Source organism: Bombina bombina, chromosome 7 (assembly GCF_027579735.1).
Source record: "Bombina bombina isolate aBomBom1 chromosome 7, aBomBom1.pri, whole genome shotgun sequence".
In the NCBI taxonomy this organism is placed as follows: domain Eukaryota; kingdom Metazoa; phylum Chordata; class Amphibia; order Anura; family Bombinatoridae; genus Bombina; species Bombina bombina.
Window position 1 is genome coordinate 192,449,642 of NC_069505.1, and position 17,813 is coordinate 192,467,454.

A 17,813-nucleotide genomic window follows, 5' to 3' on the forward strand; every position below is an offset into this window, starting at 1 on the left:
CATGTAGAGCGTTATACACAAATATACCATGTCCTGCAGTGTGTGTAATGATACGGTATATGGCTATATTCACTGATGTTAAGCTATTACTTATATATACACACACGTATATTTTTTTTAAATCACAGTTTAATTATAGCACATATAAGTCTCCCCCTGTCACAACATCCAGTGGTTCTCCAGGTAACTGAGTGATAACCTTTTCATTCCTGGTCTGTCACCTGACAACCCTTGGCATAATGACCCTGTAACTGCATAAAACACGTCGACTGAAGTCTTGGAACCAGAGTCTATGATATTGTCCCATCTCCAATGAGCAGGGAAATGATTTTTCCTGCAGAATTATCTTCCCAGTGAACGAGCTATTTCTTAGCAATTAACTAAATCCGTTAGCTGTGAGACAATGGTTCCCTGACCTATCGTTTGGCAGTTTGTATCAGACTTGCTGTACAAAAGGATCACTATCATCACAATAATAAATCACACAGTGCATAATAGGTCTCAGCAAGATGCTGCACTGTGCAGCTGTAACCTCGGATATTTAGCAGATTTGATTTCAGATGGAAAGGGACAGGGTAAGAAGAAGTTAGACTCATAAAAATGCAGTAGATATTGAACATATGAGTCACGTGCTGCACTATTAAAAACAGCAAGTACTATTCTATATTTCTCACTACTGATAGTGCCAGGCGCACAGCAACATATCAGCACTGTTACTACAAGCAGCGCAGTCACGAGTGCTGCAGCTCCCAAGGGAAAGTGACAGTTTTTACTTTCTATGACATAATAGTGAGAACATCCTATGACTGTCCTTTATTATTTGTAGCAGCACATATTGCTACTAATGATCCCTCTCTCACAAACACTCTTGCGCCGTGCACAGCAAAAAACTTTAGTAGCACATAAACGCGAACGCTCATATAGATAGTCACACACATACATACCCTCTCTCACACAGACACTAACACATACACTCTCACACACACTCTCTCACACACCAAAACACTCTCTTTCACACAAAGACACAGACAAACACAAAGACACACTCACAAAGACACTCACTCTCATACACACACTCACAGACACTAGCACATACACTCACACACAAAAACACTCACTTGTTCACACATACAGATACACACGCACATACTCTCACACACTCAAAGATACTCATTCTCTCAAACACACAATCACTGACAAACACAAACACTCACATATAAAAATACCCACGCTCATACACACACTCAGACACTAGCACATACTCTCACACACAAAAGCACACACTCTCTCACACACAAAGATACTCACGCTCTCATATACACACAATCACTGACAAACACAGGCACACACTCACAGACACTAACACATACACTCTCACACAAAAACTCACTCTTTCACACAAACTCACATATTCACACACAAAGATACTCACGCTCTCATATACACAATCACTGACAAACACAGACACACACACTCACATAAAGATACTCACGCTCTCATATACACAATCACTGACAAACACAGACACACACACTCACATATAAAGATACTCACACACTCATATACACAATCACTGACAAATGCAGACACACACTCACATATAAAGATATGCACGCTCTCACACACACTCAGACACTAGCACATACACTCAACACACAAAAACACTCACTTTCACACAGACACACACAATCAATGACAAACACAGACACACACTTGCATATAAAGATACTTGCACTCTCATACACACACAATCACGAACACAGGCACACACTTACATATAAAGATACTTATGCTCTCATACACACACAATCACTGACAAACACAGACACACATTCAAAGACACTCAAGCTCTCATATACACAAGCACTGACAAACACACACACTCACATATAAAGATACTCACGCTCTCAAACACACACACAATCACTAACAGACACTCACATGTAAATATACTCACGTTCTCATACACACACACAATCACTAACACAGACACACACACTCATATAAAGATACCCACGCTCTCATACACACACACACACAATCACTGACAAACACAGACACACATTAAAATACACTCTCATACACACCCACAATCACTGACAAACACAGACACACACTCACATACTCAAAGACACTCAAGCTCTCATATACACAAGCACTGACAAACACACACACCCACATATAAAGATACTCACGCTCTCAAAAACACACACAATCACTGACAAACACAGACACACACACTCACATATAAAGATACTCACGCTCTCATACACACATACAATCACTGACAAACACACACACTGTTATAATTTGTAACCATCCACTTGTGCGTTGTTTGTGCGAGACCAAGAGCAAAATAGCGCACCCTGCGACATCAACTGTGCTACACCTATAATCAAGCCCTGAATACTTGTATATTCCATTACTCAAAATAAAAAAAATGCAATTCACTTTCATTATTAGTTTTCAATCCCCCAAGAAAATCAGGAGGGCCTTCCATGGAAGGCAAGACCCTGACCATAATGCTGCACAGTGATTGGATGGCAGGACCCTAACATGCTGCACAGTGATTGGAAGGCAGGACCCTGACTGTAATGCTGCACAGTGATTGGAAAATGGAAAATTAAGGGGAAAAAATTCCATCAATGCCCCACTGTTACTAATAATATAGAGAAGTATTAAGTCTGATAATTGTGGGGAGTGCTTAATGTCCCTTAATATGTAAGGCAAACAAAAAGGAAAAAAAAAAAGAGATGGACAACTTAAGGAAAAAAAAATATAAAAAGTGATCAATCCATTACATAGGGGCAGGGGACAAAAACCTACTCAGGGAAATAAATAAAACATAACTTTTAATTGATACTATTAAGAAGAGTAGGGTGCAGTGTATGCATCAAAACTTAGATTAAAAATGAAATGAGAAATACTGAGAGCCAGCAACCACGAAATTCAAAATGTTATACCAACAAAATATAGGAGCCACATAGATTAATGTGCAAACGTTTGCTAGTGAGCTGCACACAGGAACAATTAACTAAAAAAGAGGATTGACCTCACAACAGATTACTCTTAGTACAATGCAGACACAAAAGCAAGCTCAAGTCTAGAGTGGTAACTGAGAAACGGCTATAAATCGCTCATATAGAGCTATAACAACAGAGGTTGCTGGACTCAGAGGGTACGCCTGATGCACCTGAAAGCCGTGTGCCGGTGAAATGCGCATCAGGTGTACCCTCTGAGTCCAGCATGTCACAATTACCAGCTGTATAATCACTTTAGGGAACGTTACAATTAATCTATAAAATTCCCTCCAGTCCAGATCTGTTTCTTCTGAATATCTGTGACATAAAACAAAATAAACCAATTCTCAGCCTCGTCGCTGGCAAACTCAGGCTAATGAATCAGAGCACTGGGCTGTACACAGAAGGCTGGTGCCAGTTGTGCAGTACTTTGAAGACCATATTTGGATCTTTCTGTCTTGCACTGGATCAGTTACAGCTGTTAGATTACAAACATGAATACAGTTTCTCTGTCTCCTGAGGCTGACTTGTCAGTTATATGTGACACAGGGACCATGCGAACGGAGGGTGTCTGTCCAGCAAACTATCACCTAGATTACGAGTTTTGCACTATAGAGGGTGCGAAATGAACGCAACAAAAAGTTGCGTTTTTTCAATCTCCATAGCGCTGCCATTACGAGTTACTGAAAAGCCTCCTTGTGCGTGCGATATGATGCCGTTAAGTTCCATGCCGCACAAAAGCCAAGGGCTGCTTTGACGTGCTTGTGCACGCTTTCCCCCATAGACATCAATGGGGAGAGAGTGTTAGAAAAAAAGCTAACACCTGAAGTGCGGAATGGCGATCGCCGTAACGTAACCCCATTGATGTCTATGGGGAAAAAAAAAAGTTACATTTAAAACGAACACCCTAACATAAACCCCAAGTCTAAACACCCCTAATCTGCCACCCCGGCACCTAAATAAAGTTATTAACCCCTAATCTGCCGCTCCCCGACATCGCCGCCACTATAATAACGTTGACCCCTAAACCTCCGGCCTTCCACATCTCCGCCATTAAATAGACCTATTAACCCCTAAAGCGCCAGCCCCACCACATCAAAAAACATTACACTATTAACCCCTAAACCTAACACCCCCCTAACTTTAAATTAAAATTTCAATATAACTCTATTTAAATAAAAACTTACCTGTGAAATAGAAATAAACCTAACATTCCTAATCTAATAAAATAAAAAATACTACCATTAAAATATCTAAATTACAATTTAAAAAAAAAACAAAAAACTAATAAACACTATAATCACGAAAACTAAAAAAAAACTAAGCTTACAAAAAATAAACGAAATTATCAAAAATAAAAAACAATTATACCTAATCCAATAGCCCTATAAAAATACCCCCCCCCAAATAAAAACACCCCCAGCCTACAATAAACTACCAATAGCCCTTAAAAGGGCCTTTTGTAGGGCATTGCCCTAAGTTAAACAGCTCTTTTACCTGTAAAAAAATACAAAGTTCCCCCAACAGTAAAAGCAATGTGTGTCACACTAGGTATATTAACAATATGTGTCACACTAGGTATATTAACAATATGTGTCACACTAGGTATATTAACAATATGTGTCACACTAGGTATATTAACAATATGTGTCCCACTAGGTATATAAGCAACATGTGTCCCACTAGGTATATAAGCAACATGTGTCCCACTAGGTATATAAGCAACATGTGCCCCACTAGGTATATAAGCAACATGTGCCACACTAGGTATATAAGCAACATGTGCCACACTAGGTATATAAGCAACATGTGCCAAACTAGGTATATAAGCAACATGTGCCACACTAGGTATATAAGCAACATGTGCCACACTAGGTATATAAGCAACATGTGCCACACTAGGTATATAAGCAACATGTGCCACACTAGGTATATAAGCAACATGTGCCACACTAGGTATATAAGCAACATGTGCCACACTAGGTATATAAGCAATATGTGCCACACTAGGTATATAAGTAATATGTGTCACACTAGGTATATAAGTAATATGTGTCACACTAGGTATATAAGTAATATGTGTCACACTAGGTATATAAGCAATATGTGCCACACTAGGTATATAAGCAATATGTGCCACTAGGTATATAAGCAATATGTGCCACACTAGGTATATAAGCAATATGTGCCACACTAGGTATATAAGTAATCTGTATCACACTAGGTATATAAGCAATATGTGCCACACATATATAATTTGCTTCTTCGGGATTATTCAGCATTTGTCAACCTCCATTCACCAAAATCTTAAAGGGATACTGAACCCAAATTTTCTCTTTTGTGACTCAGATAAAGCATGCAATTTTAAGCAACTTTCTAATTTACCCCAATTTTTCTTCATTCTCTTGCTATCTTTATTTGAAAAAGAAGGCATCTAAGCTTTTTTTTGGATTCAGAACTCTGGACAGCACTTTATTGCTGGATGAATATATCCACCAATCAGCAAGGGCAACCCAGGTTGTTCACCAAAAATGGGCCGGCATCTAAACTTACATTCTTGCATTTCAAATAAAGATACCAAGAGAATGAAGAAAATTTGATAATAGGAGTAAAGTAGAAAGTTGCTTAAAATTGAATGCTCTATCTGAATCACGAAAGAAAAAATTTGGGTTCAGTGTCCCTTTAATTCTAGCAGGATACATCATAAATGCATTATATCCATGTTATTTGACGCATTACAAATTGGAGCCATTTTTTCCCCTGCGTTTCAAGCTAACCTTAGTATGACTAACTCTAACCTTAATGACTGTATCCTTAACTGTAGCCCAACCTTAATATGACTGTAACCCTGCCCTTAATATGACTGTAATCCTTATCGTAACATAACTGTAACCCTAACATGACTGTAACCCTACCCTTAATATGACTGCAACCCTAACATCAACCTTAATATGACTGTAACCCTAACTGTAACCCTAACATGACTTTAACCCTAAATATGACCCAAATATGATTGCAAACCTAACAGGACTGTAACCCTAACATGACTGTAACCCTAACTTTAATACTACTGTAACCCTAACAGCAACACCAAACTTAGTATGACTGTAACCTTAACCTAATATGACTGTAACCATAACATGACTGTAACCATAACCTTAAAATGACTGTAACCCCCAAACTTAATATAACTGTAACCCCCAAACTTAATATAACTGTAACGCTAAAGGTAACATGACTGTAACGCTAAAGGTAACATGACTGTAACGCTAAAGGTAACATGACTGTAACGCTAAAGGTAACATGACTGTAACGCTAAAGGTAACATGACTGTAACGCTAAAGGTAACATGACTAACGCTAAAGGTAACATGACTGTAACGCTAAAGGTAACATGACTTTAACCCTAACCTTAATTTGACTGTAACCCTAAAATTAATACAACTGTAACCCTTACTGTAACACCAACCTTAATATGACTGTAACCCTAACAGTAAAAATGACTGTAAGCCTAACTGTAAAATGACTGTAAGCCTAAGCTTAATATGACTATAATCCTAACTGTAACCATAACCTTAATATGACTATAACCCTAATCTTAAACCTAATGTTATTGTGACCCTAACTTTAAGATTAATCATAACTCTATTATGACTGTGACTCTAACCCTAGCACTCATCGTAACCATGTGACCTTAACCCTAATGTTATTGTAACACTAACCCTAGCGTTCATCGTACCCTAACTGTACCCTTAACCCTAATTGTAACCCTAACTGTAAAGTTAAGCATAACATAACTGTGACCCCAACCCTAGCACTCATTGTAACCCTAACTGTAACCTTAACCCTTATGTTTTGGGTGGAAGAGACCAGATGAAATATAGCCAACAGTTTCAGACAAACCTGATTCACCACGTTATGTCCAATGTAGGAGATTATGATATATCAGGGGCACCCAGTGTTTGCCTTTATAACGCAGAGCACATTGCAGCATTGTATAATGCAGGAGCCAGAACACGATACGTGAGATACATGGTACAGAACACATGATTCACGGTGGACAAGACATAAAACACGAGACATGACACAGTACACGTGCTACATGGGAGACATGGCACAGTACACGTGCTACATGGGAGACATGGCACATTATTATTATCATGATCAGGTATTTGTAGAGCGTCAACAGATTTTGCAGCACTATAAACATAGGTGGTAACCAAGTAACATTTATAGGTGTCAAATGGTTAGAGGGCCCTGCCGAGAGTTGCACATTACACGTGGTAAATGGGAGACATGACAATACGTGATACATGGCAGAGAGAACACAGTGGCACAGTATCAACCATATGAAGAATAGGGACCTCATACCATGATTACGAGATATGGAGCATATCACACACAGGTTACATTACAGGTATCATTGCTTGAAACACTGCAGAATTACAACAGGCAGGTTTTTATAATGAAACAGTAGAGAAGGTTTTTCTCACCTGGAATTGTCTTCTGGGTCCTAGGGGGAAAAAAGTAATGGATTAGGTTCCAGTACCTGATATATTACAGCCTTGTCTTGTGTTTATGAAACTTAGTTATAACTTATATGCCTGGCATTCTGTGCATGGTATCTGACACTCACTTGTCTTTGCTTGATATCCTTTATAATGCCTGGCATCAAACACACAGCTTACAGCGCCTGGCACCAAACACACAGATTACAGAGCCTGACATCAAACACACAGATTACAGGGCCTTACATCAAACACACAGCTTACAGGGCCTGACATCAAACACACAGTTTACAGGGCCTGACATCAAACACACAGCTTACAGGGCCTGACATCAAACACACAGCTTACAGGGCCTGACATCAAACACACAGCTTACAGCGCCTGGCACCAAACACACAGATTACAGAGCCTGACATCAAACACACAGATTACAGGGCCTGACATCAAACACACAGCTTACAGGGCCTGATATCAAACACACATCTTACAGGGCCTGACATCAAACACACAGCTTACAGGGCCTGACATCAAACACACAGCTTACAGGGCCTGACATCAAACACACAGCTTACAGGGCCTGACATCAAACACACAGCTTACAGGGCCTGACATCAAACACACAGATTACAGGGCCTGACATCAAACACACAGCTTACAGGGCCTGACATCAAACACACAGCTTACAGGGCCTGACATCAAACACACAGTTTACAGGGCCTGACATCAAACACACAGCTTACAGGGCCTGACATCAAACACACAGCTTACAGCTCCTGACATCAAACACACAGTTTACAGCGCCTGGCATCAAACACACATCTTACAGGCCACAGTGCCTGGCATCAAACACACAGCTTACAGGGCCTGGCATCAAACACACATCTTACAGGGCCTGGCATCAAACACACATCTTACAGGGCCTGACATCAAACACACATCTTACAGGGCCTGACATCAAACACACATCTTACAGGGCCTGACATCAAACACACATCTTACAGGGCCTGACATCAAACACACAGCTTACAGGGCCTGACATCAAACACACAGCTTACAGGGCCTGACATCAAACACACAGCTTACAGGGCCTGACATTAAACACACAGCTTACAGGGCCTGACATCAAACACACATCTTACAGGCCACAGTGCCTGACATCAAACACACAGCTTACAGGGCCTGACATCAAACACACAGCTTACAGGGCCTGACATCAAACACACAGCTTACAGGGCCTGACATCAAACACACAGCTTACAGGGCCTGACATCAAACACACATCTTACAGCGCCTGACAATAAAAACACATCTTACAGCGCCTGACAATAAAAACACATCTTGCAGGCCACAGTGCCTGACATCAAACACACAGTTTACAGGGCCTGACATCAAACAGAACATCTTACAGGGCCTGACATCAAACACACAGCTTACAGGGTCTGACATCAAACACACAGCTTACAGGGTCTGACATCAAACACACAGCTTACAGGGCCTGACATCAAACACACAGCTTACAGGGCCTGACATCAAACACACAGCTTACAGGGCCTGACATCAAACACACAGCTTACAGGGCCTGACATCAAACACACAGCTTACAGGGCCTGACATCAAACACACATCTTACAGGGCCTGACATCAAACACACAGCTTACAGGGCCTGACATCAAACACACAGCTTACAGGGCCTGACATCAAACACACAGCTTACAGGGCCTGACATCAAACTCACAGCTTACAGCGCCTGGCATCAAACACACAGCTTACAGTGCCTGACATCAAACACACAGCTTACAGGCCACAGTGCCTGGCATCTAACTCACAGCGCCTGCAATCAAACACACAGCTTACAGCGCCTGGCATCAAACACACAGATTACAGGGCTTGACATCAAACATCTTACAGGGCCTGACATCAAACACACAGCTTACAGGGCCTGACATCAAACACACAGCTTACAGGCCACAGTGCCTGGCATCTAACTCACTGCGCTTGGCATCAAACACACAGCTTACAGCGCCTGGCATCAAACACACAGCGTATAGCACCTGGCATCAAACACTAAACTTAATGTGTCTCATTTTTCATCATTCTGTTTGGGGCATTTGCAGTAATTAACATATAAAATACAAACTTAGCTCCTGGAGGGGCTTATGACCTCTAGCTTCCAACACCTGGGATACATCAAAACACACAGAATGTGGCAAACATCCAGCATCCACTGTTCATATGCAATCTAGCTAGTAACACTCAGCACCCAGAGCCTAAAATCCATAAAACACCATCTCACACCCTAAACTGGAGTTGCATGGAGTTCTCAGCATGCAGGAAACAGGATTTGTAATAAAGAAAGAGGATCTTGCTCTTAAGGCAGCACATTCACCCCCTCACACGCATCACCTAATGCCCAGGTACCAGCTCTGCCCAAAGGTGTCCTTAGCGATTTGTGTAACATGCCATGCACCCTGTGTACCTCATCTCTCTCCATTGCTATCTGGTTGAAGCTGTTAAGCTGCCGGGTGACCTCTACCATCTCAGTCATCAGATTGCCCATGGTGACATTGAGCTCTTCCAGCACTTCGGTCACATGAGCTGAGGCCATTGCCTCCTGAAGGTCCACAAAGTGCAGAGCCCGGTGCTCCTCTTCCTGAACCAACTGCCTCATGTGCTCAAACTGCATCTGGACGAAGGCTTTTATGTCACCCCGACTGACCTAAGCAACAGTGTGAAACACAGGTTAGTGTAGTGAAAAATCACAGAAGATCAGCAGTATGAATAGCACTAGCTTAGGTCTGCCAGGTATTAACAGAAGATTCCAACTATAAGGAGGCAGGCTCCACTGACATGGGGTTGTGAAAGTATGTAAGCTAGCTCTTACATCTCTCCTACTCTCTCCCTCTGTATCATCACTCTCCTTCAGTCAGTGTAGAGGGTGGAGAACAAGATGGATAAGAGAGGGGAGGAAAAGAGGGGAGGAAAAGAGGGGAGGAAAAGAGGGGAGGAAAAGAGGGATAAGAGAATGTAGAACAAGAGGGAGAACAGGATGGATAAAAGGGAGTAGAGGGTGTAGAAGGGGGATAAGAGGGAGAAAAGAGTGGAGAACAAAGGGAGAAAAGAGTGGAGAACAGGATGGATAAGAGGGAGTAGAGGGTGGAGAACAGGATGAATAAGAGGCAGTAGAGGGTGGAGAACAAGAGGGAGAAGAGGGTAGAGAACAAGAGGGAGTGGAGGGTGGAGAACAGGATGGATAAGAGGGAGTGGAGGGTGGAGAACAGGATGGATAAGAGGGAGTGGAGGGTGGAGAACAGGATGGATAAGAGGGAGTGGAGGGTGGAGAACAGGATGGATAAGAGGGAGTGGAGGGTGGAGAACAGGATGGATAAGAGTCAGTAGAGGGTGGAGAACAGGATGGATACGAGTCAGTAGAGGGTGGAGAACAAGATGGATACGAGTCAGTAGAGGGTGGAGAACAAGATGGATAAGAATCAGTAGAGGGTGGAGAACAAGATGGATAAGAATCAGTAGAGGGTGGAGAACAAGATGGATAAGAATCAGTAGAGGGTGGAGAACAAGATGGATAAGAATCAGTAGAGGGTGGAGAACAAGATGGATAAGAATCAGTAGAGGGTGGAGAACAAGATGGATAAGAATCAGTAGAGGGTGGAGAACAAGATGGATAAGAATCAGTAGAGGGTGGAGAACAAGATGGATAAGAGTCAGTAGAGGGTGGAGAACAAGATGGATAAGAATCAGTAGAGGGTGGAGAACATGATGGATAAGAATCAGTAGAGGGTGGAGAACAAGATGGATAAGAATCAGTTGAGGGTGGAGAACAAGATGGATAAGAATCAGTAGAGGGTGGAGAACAAAATGGATAAGAATCAGTAGAGGGTCGAGAACAAGATGGATAAGAGTCAGAGGGTGGAGAACAGGATGAATAAGAGGTAGTAGAGGGTGGAGAACAAGATGGATAAGAGAGTGGAGGATAAGAGGGAGAAAAGAGTGGAGAACAAGAGGGAGAAAAGAGTGGAGAACAGGATGGATAAGAGGGAGTAGAGGGTGTAGAACAGGATGGATAAGAGGGAGTAGAGGGTGTAGAACAGGATGGATAAGAGGCAGTAGAGGGTGGAGAACAAGAGGGAGAAGAGGGAGAAGAGGGAGTGGAGGGTGGAGAACAGGATGGATAAGAGGGAGTGGAGGGTGGAGAACAGGATGGATAAGAGGGAGTGGAGGGTGGAGAACAGGATGGATAAGAGGGAGTGGAGGGTGGAGAACAAGATGGATAAGAGGGAGTGGAGTGTGGAGAAGAAGATGGATAAGAGGCAGTAGAGGGTGGAGAACAAGATGGATAAGAGGCAGTAGAGGGTGGAGAACAAGATGGATAAGAGGCAGTAGAGTGTGGAGAACAAGATGGATAAGAGGCAGTAGAGGGTGGAGAACAGGATGAATACGAGGTAGTAGAGGGTGGATAACAGAACGGATAAGGGTGCAGTGGTTGAGAATAGGACAGGCTCCACTGACATGGGGTTGTGAAAGTATGTAAGCTAGCTCTTACATCTCTCCTACTCTCTCCCTCTGTATCATCACTCTCCTTCAGTCAGTGTAGAGGGTGGAGAACAAGATGGATAAGAGAGGGGAGGAAAAGAGGGGAGGAAAAGAGGGGAGGAAAAGAGGGGAGGAAAAGAGGGGAGGAAAAGAGGGGAGGAAAAGAGGGGAGGAAAAGAGGGGAGGAAAAGAGGGATAAGAGAATGTAGAACAAGAGGGAGAACAGGATGGATAAAAGGGAGTAGAGGGTGTAGAAGGGGGATAAGAGGGAGAAAAGAGTGGAGAACAAAGGGAGAAAAGAGTGGAGAACAGGATGGATAAGAGGGAGTAGAGGGTGGAGAACAGGATGAATAAGAGGCAGTAGAGGGTGGAGAACAAGAGGGAGAAGAGGGTAGAGAACAAGAGGGAGTGGAGGGTGGAGAACAGGATGGATAAGAGGGAGTGGAGGGTGGAGAACAGGATGGATAAGAGGGAGTGGAGGGTGGAGAACAGGATGGATAAGAGGGAGTGGAGGGTGGAGAACAGGATGGATAAGAGTCAGTAGAGGGTGGAGAACAGGATGGATACGAGTCAGTAGAGGGTGGAGAACAAGATGGATACGAGTCAGTAGAGGGTGGAGAACAAGATGGATAAGAATCAGTAGAGGGTGGAGAACAAGATGGATAAGAATCAGTAGAGGGTGGAGAACAAGATGGATAAGAATCAGTAGAGGGTGGAGAACAAGATGGATAAGAATCAGTAGAGGGTGGAGAACAAGATGGATAAGAATCAGTAGAGGGTGGAGAACAAGATGGATAAGAATCAGTAGAGGGTGGAGAACAAGATGGATAAGAATCAGTAGAGGGTGGAGAACAAGATGGATAAGAATCAGTAGAGGGTGGAGAACAAGATGGATAAGAATCAGTAGAGGGTGGAGAACAAGATGGATAAGAATCAGTAGAGGGTGGAGAACAAGATGGATAAGAATCAGTAGAGGGTGGAGAACAAGATGGATAAGAATCAGTAGAGGGTGGAGAACAAAATGGATAAGAATCAGTAGAGGGTCGAGAACAAGATGGATAAGAGTCAGAGGGTGGAGAACAGGATGAATAAGAGGTAGTAGAGGGTGGAGAACAAGATGGATAAGAGAGTGGAGGATAAGAGAGTGGAGGATAAGAGGGAGAAAAGAGTGGAGAACAAGAGGGAGAAAAGAGTGGAGAACAGGATGGATAAGAGGGAGTAGAGGGTGTAGAACAGGATGGATAAGAGGGAGTAGAGGGTGTAGAACAGGATGGATAAGAGGCAGTAGAGGGTGGAGAACAAGAGGGAGAAGAGGGAGTGGAGGGTGGAGAACAGGATGGATAAGAGGGAGTGGAGGGTGGAGAACAGGATGGATAAGAGGGAGTGGAGGGTGGAGAACAGGATGGATAAGAGGGAGTGGAGGGTGGAGAACAAGATGGATAAGAGGGAGTGGAGTGTGGAGAACAAGATGGATAAGAGGCAGTAGAGGGTGGAGAACAAGATGGATAAGAGGCAGTAGAGGGTGGAGAACAAGATGGATAAGAGGCAGTAGAGTGTGGAGAACAAGATGGATAAGAGGCAGTAGAGGGTGGAGAACAGGATGAATACGAGGTAGTAGAGGGTGGATAACAGAACGGATAAGGGTGCAGTGGTTGAGAATAGGACAAGCGAGTTGGAGAAGATAATGACAGGTGTGAGTAATGAGTGGTGAAGATGATGGAGGACCCAGAACCGATACGTAGTTAAGAAGCAGATTTACAAAGGAGAGGATGGGTCAGTGGGGGAGGAGAACTAGCAGAGGGGGCATAGGAATGATAATAAAAGTATTGTCATTATTGTAACAGGTTTTTGGTTTTAGACAGACTAAAAACCTCCCTATTGTTTCTGCTTACAGTCCAGTGTTGAGAGATTTTATAGGCAAGACAAACCTTAGGCCTGTACTAACTCTATAATACATTTGTAATAATTAATAAGGGTCTGTGTAACCCTAGGGAAAACAAGGGGGAGGGGCGATGCTCCCTTACTCTTGGATCTGCGCACTTGCTCTTTAGCCGCTCTATCATCTCAGTCATGGCCATCTTCAGGTCAACAGGCTTTCTGTTCTAGAGGAAGGAAGACAAAGGTCACTCGTACAGAAGGGATAATGGTCAGCAGACAGCGGAACCAGGGACTATGAATAAAAACATTATGTGCACATTTATCATAGCATAATATCTTGATAAGACTGTTTCATCCTCTTTCATCTTCTTTGTCTTGCTCTCTCTCCCCCCTCTGTCCCTCTCCCTCCGTCCCTCTCTCTCCCCCTCAGTCTCTCTCTCTCTCCCCCTCAGTCTCTCTCTCTCTCCCCCTCAGTCTCTCTCTCTCTCCCCCTCAGTCTCTCTCTCTCTCCCCCTCAGTCTCTCTCTCTCTCCCCCCCTCAGTCTCTCTCTCTCTCCCCCCCTCAGTCTCTCTCTCTCTCTCTCTCTCCCCCTCAGTCTCTCTCTCCCTCTCAGTCTCTCTCTCCCCCTCAGTCAGTCTGTCTCTCTCTCTCTCCCTCAGTCAGTCTGTCTCTCTCTCTCTCCCTCAGTCAGTCTGTCTGTCTCTCTCTCCCTCAGTCAGTCTGCCTCTCTCTCCCTCAGTCAGTCTGTCTCTCTCTCCCTCAGTCAGTCTGTCTCTCTCTCCCTCAGTCAGTCTGTCTCTCTCTCCCTCAGTCAGTCTGTCTCTCTCTCCCTCAGTCAGTCTGTCTCTCTCTCCCTCAGTCAGTCTGTCTCTCTCTCCCTCAGTCAGTCTGTCTCTCTCTCTCTCAGTCAGTCTGTCTCTCTCTCTCAGTCAGTCTGTCTCTCTCTCTCAGTCAGTCTGTCTCTCTCCCTCAGTCAGTCTGTCTCTCTCCCTCAGTCAGTCTGTCTCTCTCTCCCTCAGTCTGTCTCTCTCTCCCTCAGTCTCTCTCTCTCTCCCTCAGTCTCTCTCTCTCTCCCTCAGTCAGTCTGTCTCTCTCTCCCTCAGTCAGTCTGTCTCTCTCTCCCTCAGTCAGTCTGTCTCTCTCTCCCTCAGTCAGTCTGTCTCTCTCTCCCTCAGTCAGTCTGTCTCTCTCTCAGTCAGTCTGTCTCTCTCTCTCAGTCAGTCTGTCTCTCTCTCTCAGTCCGTCTGTCTCTCTCTCCCTCAGTCAGTCTGTCTCTCTCTCAGTCAGTCTGTCTCTCTCTCTCAGTCAGTCTGTCTCTCTCCCTCAGTCAGTCTGTCTCTCTCTCAGTCAGTCTGTCTCTCTCTCTCAGTCAGTCTGTCTCTCTCTCTCAGTCAGTCTGTCTCTCTCAGTCAGTCTGTCTCTCTCTCTCTCAGTCAGTCTGTCTCTCTCTCTCTCAGTCAGTCTGTCTCTCTCTCTCAGTCAGTCTGTCTCTCTCCCTCAGTCAGTCTGTCTCTCTCCCTCAGTCAGTCTGTCTCTCTCCCTCAGTCTGTCTCTCTCTCCCTCAGTCTCTCTCTCTCTCCCTCAGTCTCTCTCTCTCTCCCTCAGTCTCTCTCTCTCTCCCTCAGTCAGTCTGTCTCTCCCTCAGTCTGTCTCTCTCTCCCTCAGTCAGTCTGTCTCTCTCTCCCTCAGTCAGTCTGTCTCTCTCTCAGTCAGTCTGTCTCTCTCTCAGTCAGTCTGTCTCTCTCTCTCAGTCAGTCTGTCTCTCTCTCTCAGTCAGTCTGTCTCTCTCTCTCAGTCAGTCTGTCTCTCTCTCAGTCAGTCTGTCTCTCTCTCAGTCAGTCTGTCTCTCTCTCTCAGTCAGTCTGTCTCTCTCCCTCAGTCAGTCTGTCTCTCTCCCTCAGTCAGTCTGTCTCTCTCTCCCCTCAGTCTGTCTCTCTCTCCCTCAGTCTGTCTCTCTCTCCCTCAGTCTCTCTCTCTCTCCCTCAGTCAGTCTGTCTCTCTCTCTCTCCCTCAGTCAGTCTGTCTCTCTCTCCCTCAGTCAGTCTGTCTCTCTCTCTCTCTCTCAGTCAGTCTGTCTCTCTCTCTCTCCCTCAGTCAGTCTGTCTCTCTCTCTCTCACTCAGTCAGTCTGTCTCTCTCTCTCTCCCTCAGTCAGTCTGTCTCTCTCTCTCTCCCTCAGTCAGTCTGTCTCTCTCTCCCTCAGTCAGTCTGTCTCTCTCTCTCTCCCTCAGTCAGTCTGTCTCTCTCTCTCTCCCTCAGTCAGTCTGTCTCTCTCTCTCTCCCTCAGTCAGTCTGTCTCTCTCTCTCTCTCCCTCAGTCAGTCCTGTCTCTCTCTCTCTCTCTGTCAGTCTGTCTCTCTCTCTCCCTCAGTCAGTCTGTCTCTCTCTCTCTCTCCCTCAGTCTGTCTCTCTCTCTCCCTCAGTCTGTCTCTCTCTCTCTCTCCCTCAGTCTGTCTCTCTCTCCCTCAGTCTGTCTCTCTCTCCCTCAGTCTCTCTCTCTCTCTCCCTCAGTCAGTCTGTCTCTCTCTCTCTCCCTCAGTCAGTCTGTCTCTCTCTCTCCCTCAGTCAGTCTGTCTCTCTCTCTCTCTCTCTCAGTCTGTCTCTCTCTCTCTCTCCCTCAGTCTGTCTCTCTCTCTCTCTCCCTCAGTCTGTCTCTCTCTCTCTCTCCCTCAGTCTGTCTCTCTCTCTCTCTCCCTCAGTCTGTCTCTCTCTCCCTCAGTCTCTCTCTCTCTCCCTCAGTCAGTCTGTCTCTCTCTCTCTCCCTCAGTCAGTCTGTCTCTCTCTCCCTCAGTCAGTCTGTCTCTCTCTCTCTCCCTCAGTCAGTCTGTCTCTCTCTCTCTCCCTCAGTCAGTCTGTCTCTCTCTCTCTCCCTCACTCACTCTGTCTCTCTCTCTCTCCCTCAGTCAGTCTGTCTCTCTCTCTCTCCCTCAGTCAGTCTGTCTCTCTCTCTCTCCCTCAGTCAGTCTGTCTCTCTCTCTCCCTCAGTCAGTCTGTCTCTCTCTCTCTCTCCCTCAGTCAGTCTGTCTCTCTCTCTCCCTCAGTCAGTCTGTCTCTCTCTCTCCCTCAGTCTGTCTCTCTCTCTCTCTCCCTCAGTCTGTCTCTCTCTCTCTCTCCCTCAGTCTGTCTCTCTCTCTCTCTCCCTCAGTCTGTCTCTCTCTCTCTCTCTCTCAGTCTGTCTCTCTCTCTCTCTCCCTCAGTCTGTCTCTCTCTCTCTCTCCCTCAGTCTGTCTCTCTCTCTCTCTCCCTCAGTCTATCTCTCTCTCTCTCCCTCAGTCAGTCTGTCTCTCTCTCTCTCCCTCAGTCAGTCTGTCTCTCTCTCTCTCCCTCAGTCAGTCTGTCTCTCTCTCTCTCCCTCAGTCAGTCTGTCTCTCTCTCTCTCCCTCAGTCAGTCTGTCTCTCTCTCCCTCAGTCAGTCTGTCTCTCTCTCTCTCTCTCTCTCCCTCAGTCAGTCTGTCTCTCTCTCTCTCCCTCAGTCAGTCTGTCTCTCCCTCAGTCTCTCTCTCTCTCTCTCCCTCAGTCTGTCTCTCTCTCTCTCCCTCAGTCAGTCTGTCTCTCTCTCTCTCCCTCAGTCAGTCTGTCTCTCTCTCTCTCTCCCTCAGTCAGTCTGTCTCTCTCTCTCTCCCTCAGTCAGTCTGTCTCTCTCTCTCTCTCCCTCAGTCAGTCTGTCTCTCTCTCTCTCCCTCAGTCAGTCTGTCTCTCTCTCTCTCTCTCTCCCTCAGTCAGTCTGTCTCTCTCTCTCTCTCCCTCAGTCAGTCTGTCTCTCTCTCTCTCTCCCTCAGTCAGTCTGTCTCTCTCTCTCTCTCAGTCAGTCTCTCTCTGTCTCCCTCAGTCAGTCTGTCTCTCTCTCTCCCTCAGTTAGTC

General features: G+C 44.9%; 1 protein-coding gene across 1 annotated transcript in view; it reads right to left on the bottom strand.

Moving 5' to 3' along the window:
* TRIM44 (tripartite motif containing 44) overlaps nt 1–17,813 on the bottom strand; it is a 79,004-nt gene that overhangs the window by 50,414 nt on the left and 10,777 nt on the right. Inside the window, exons 3-5 of the mRNA XM_053720523.1 lie at nt 14,100–14,177; nt 10,004–10,243; nt 7,513–7,532 (exon numbers count right to left, since the gene is read on the bottom strand). Of these exons, the coding sequence (XP_053576498.1) occupies nt 7,513–7,532; nt 10,004–10,243; nt 14,100–14,177 (338 nt within the window). The remainder of the gene's footprint in view (nt 1–7,512; nt 7,533–10,003; nt 10,244–14,099; nt 14,178–17,813) is intronic.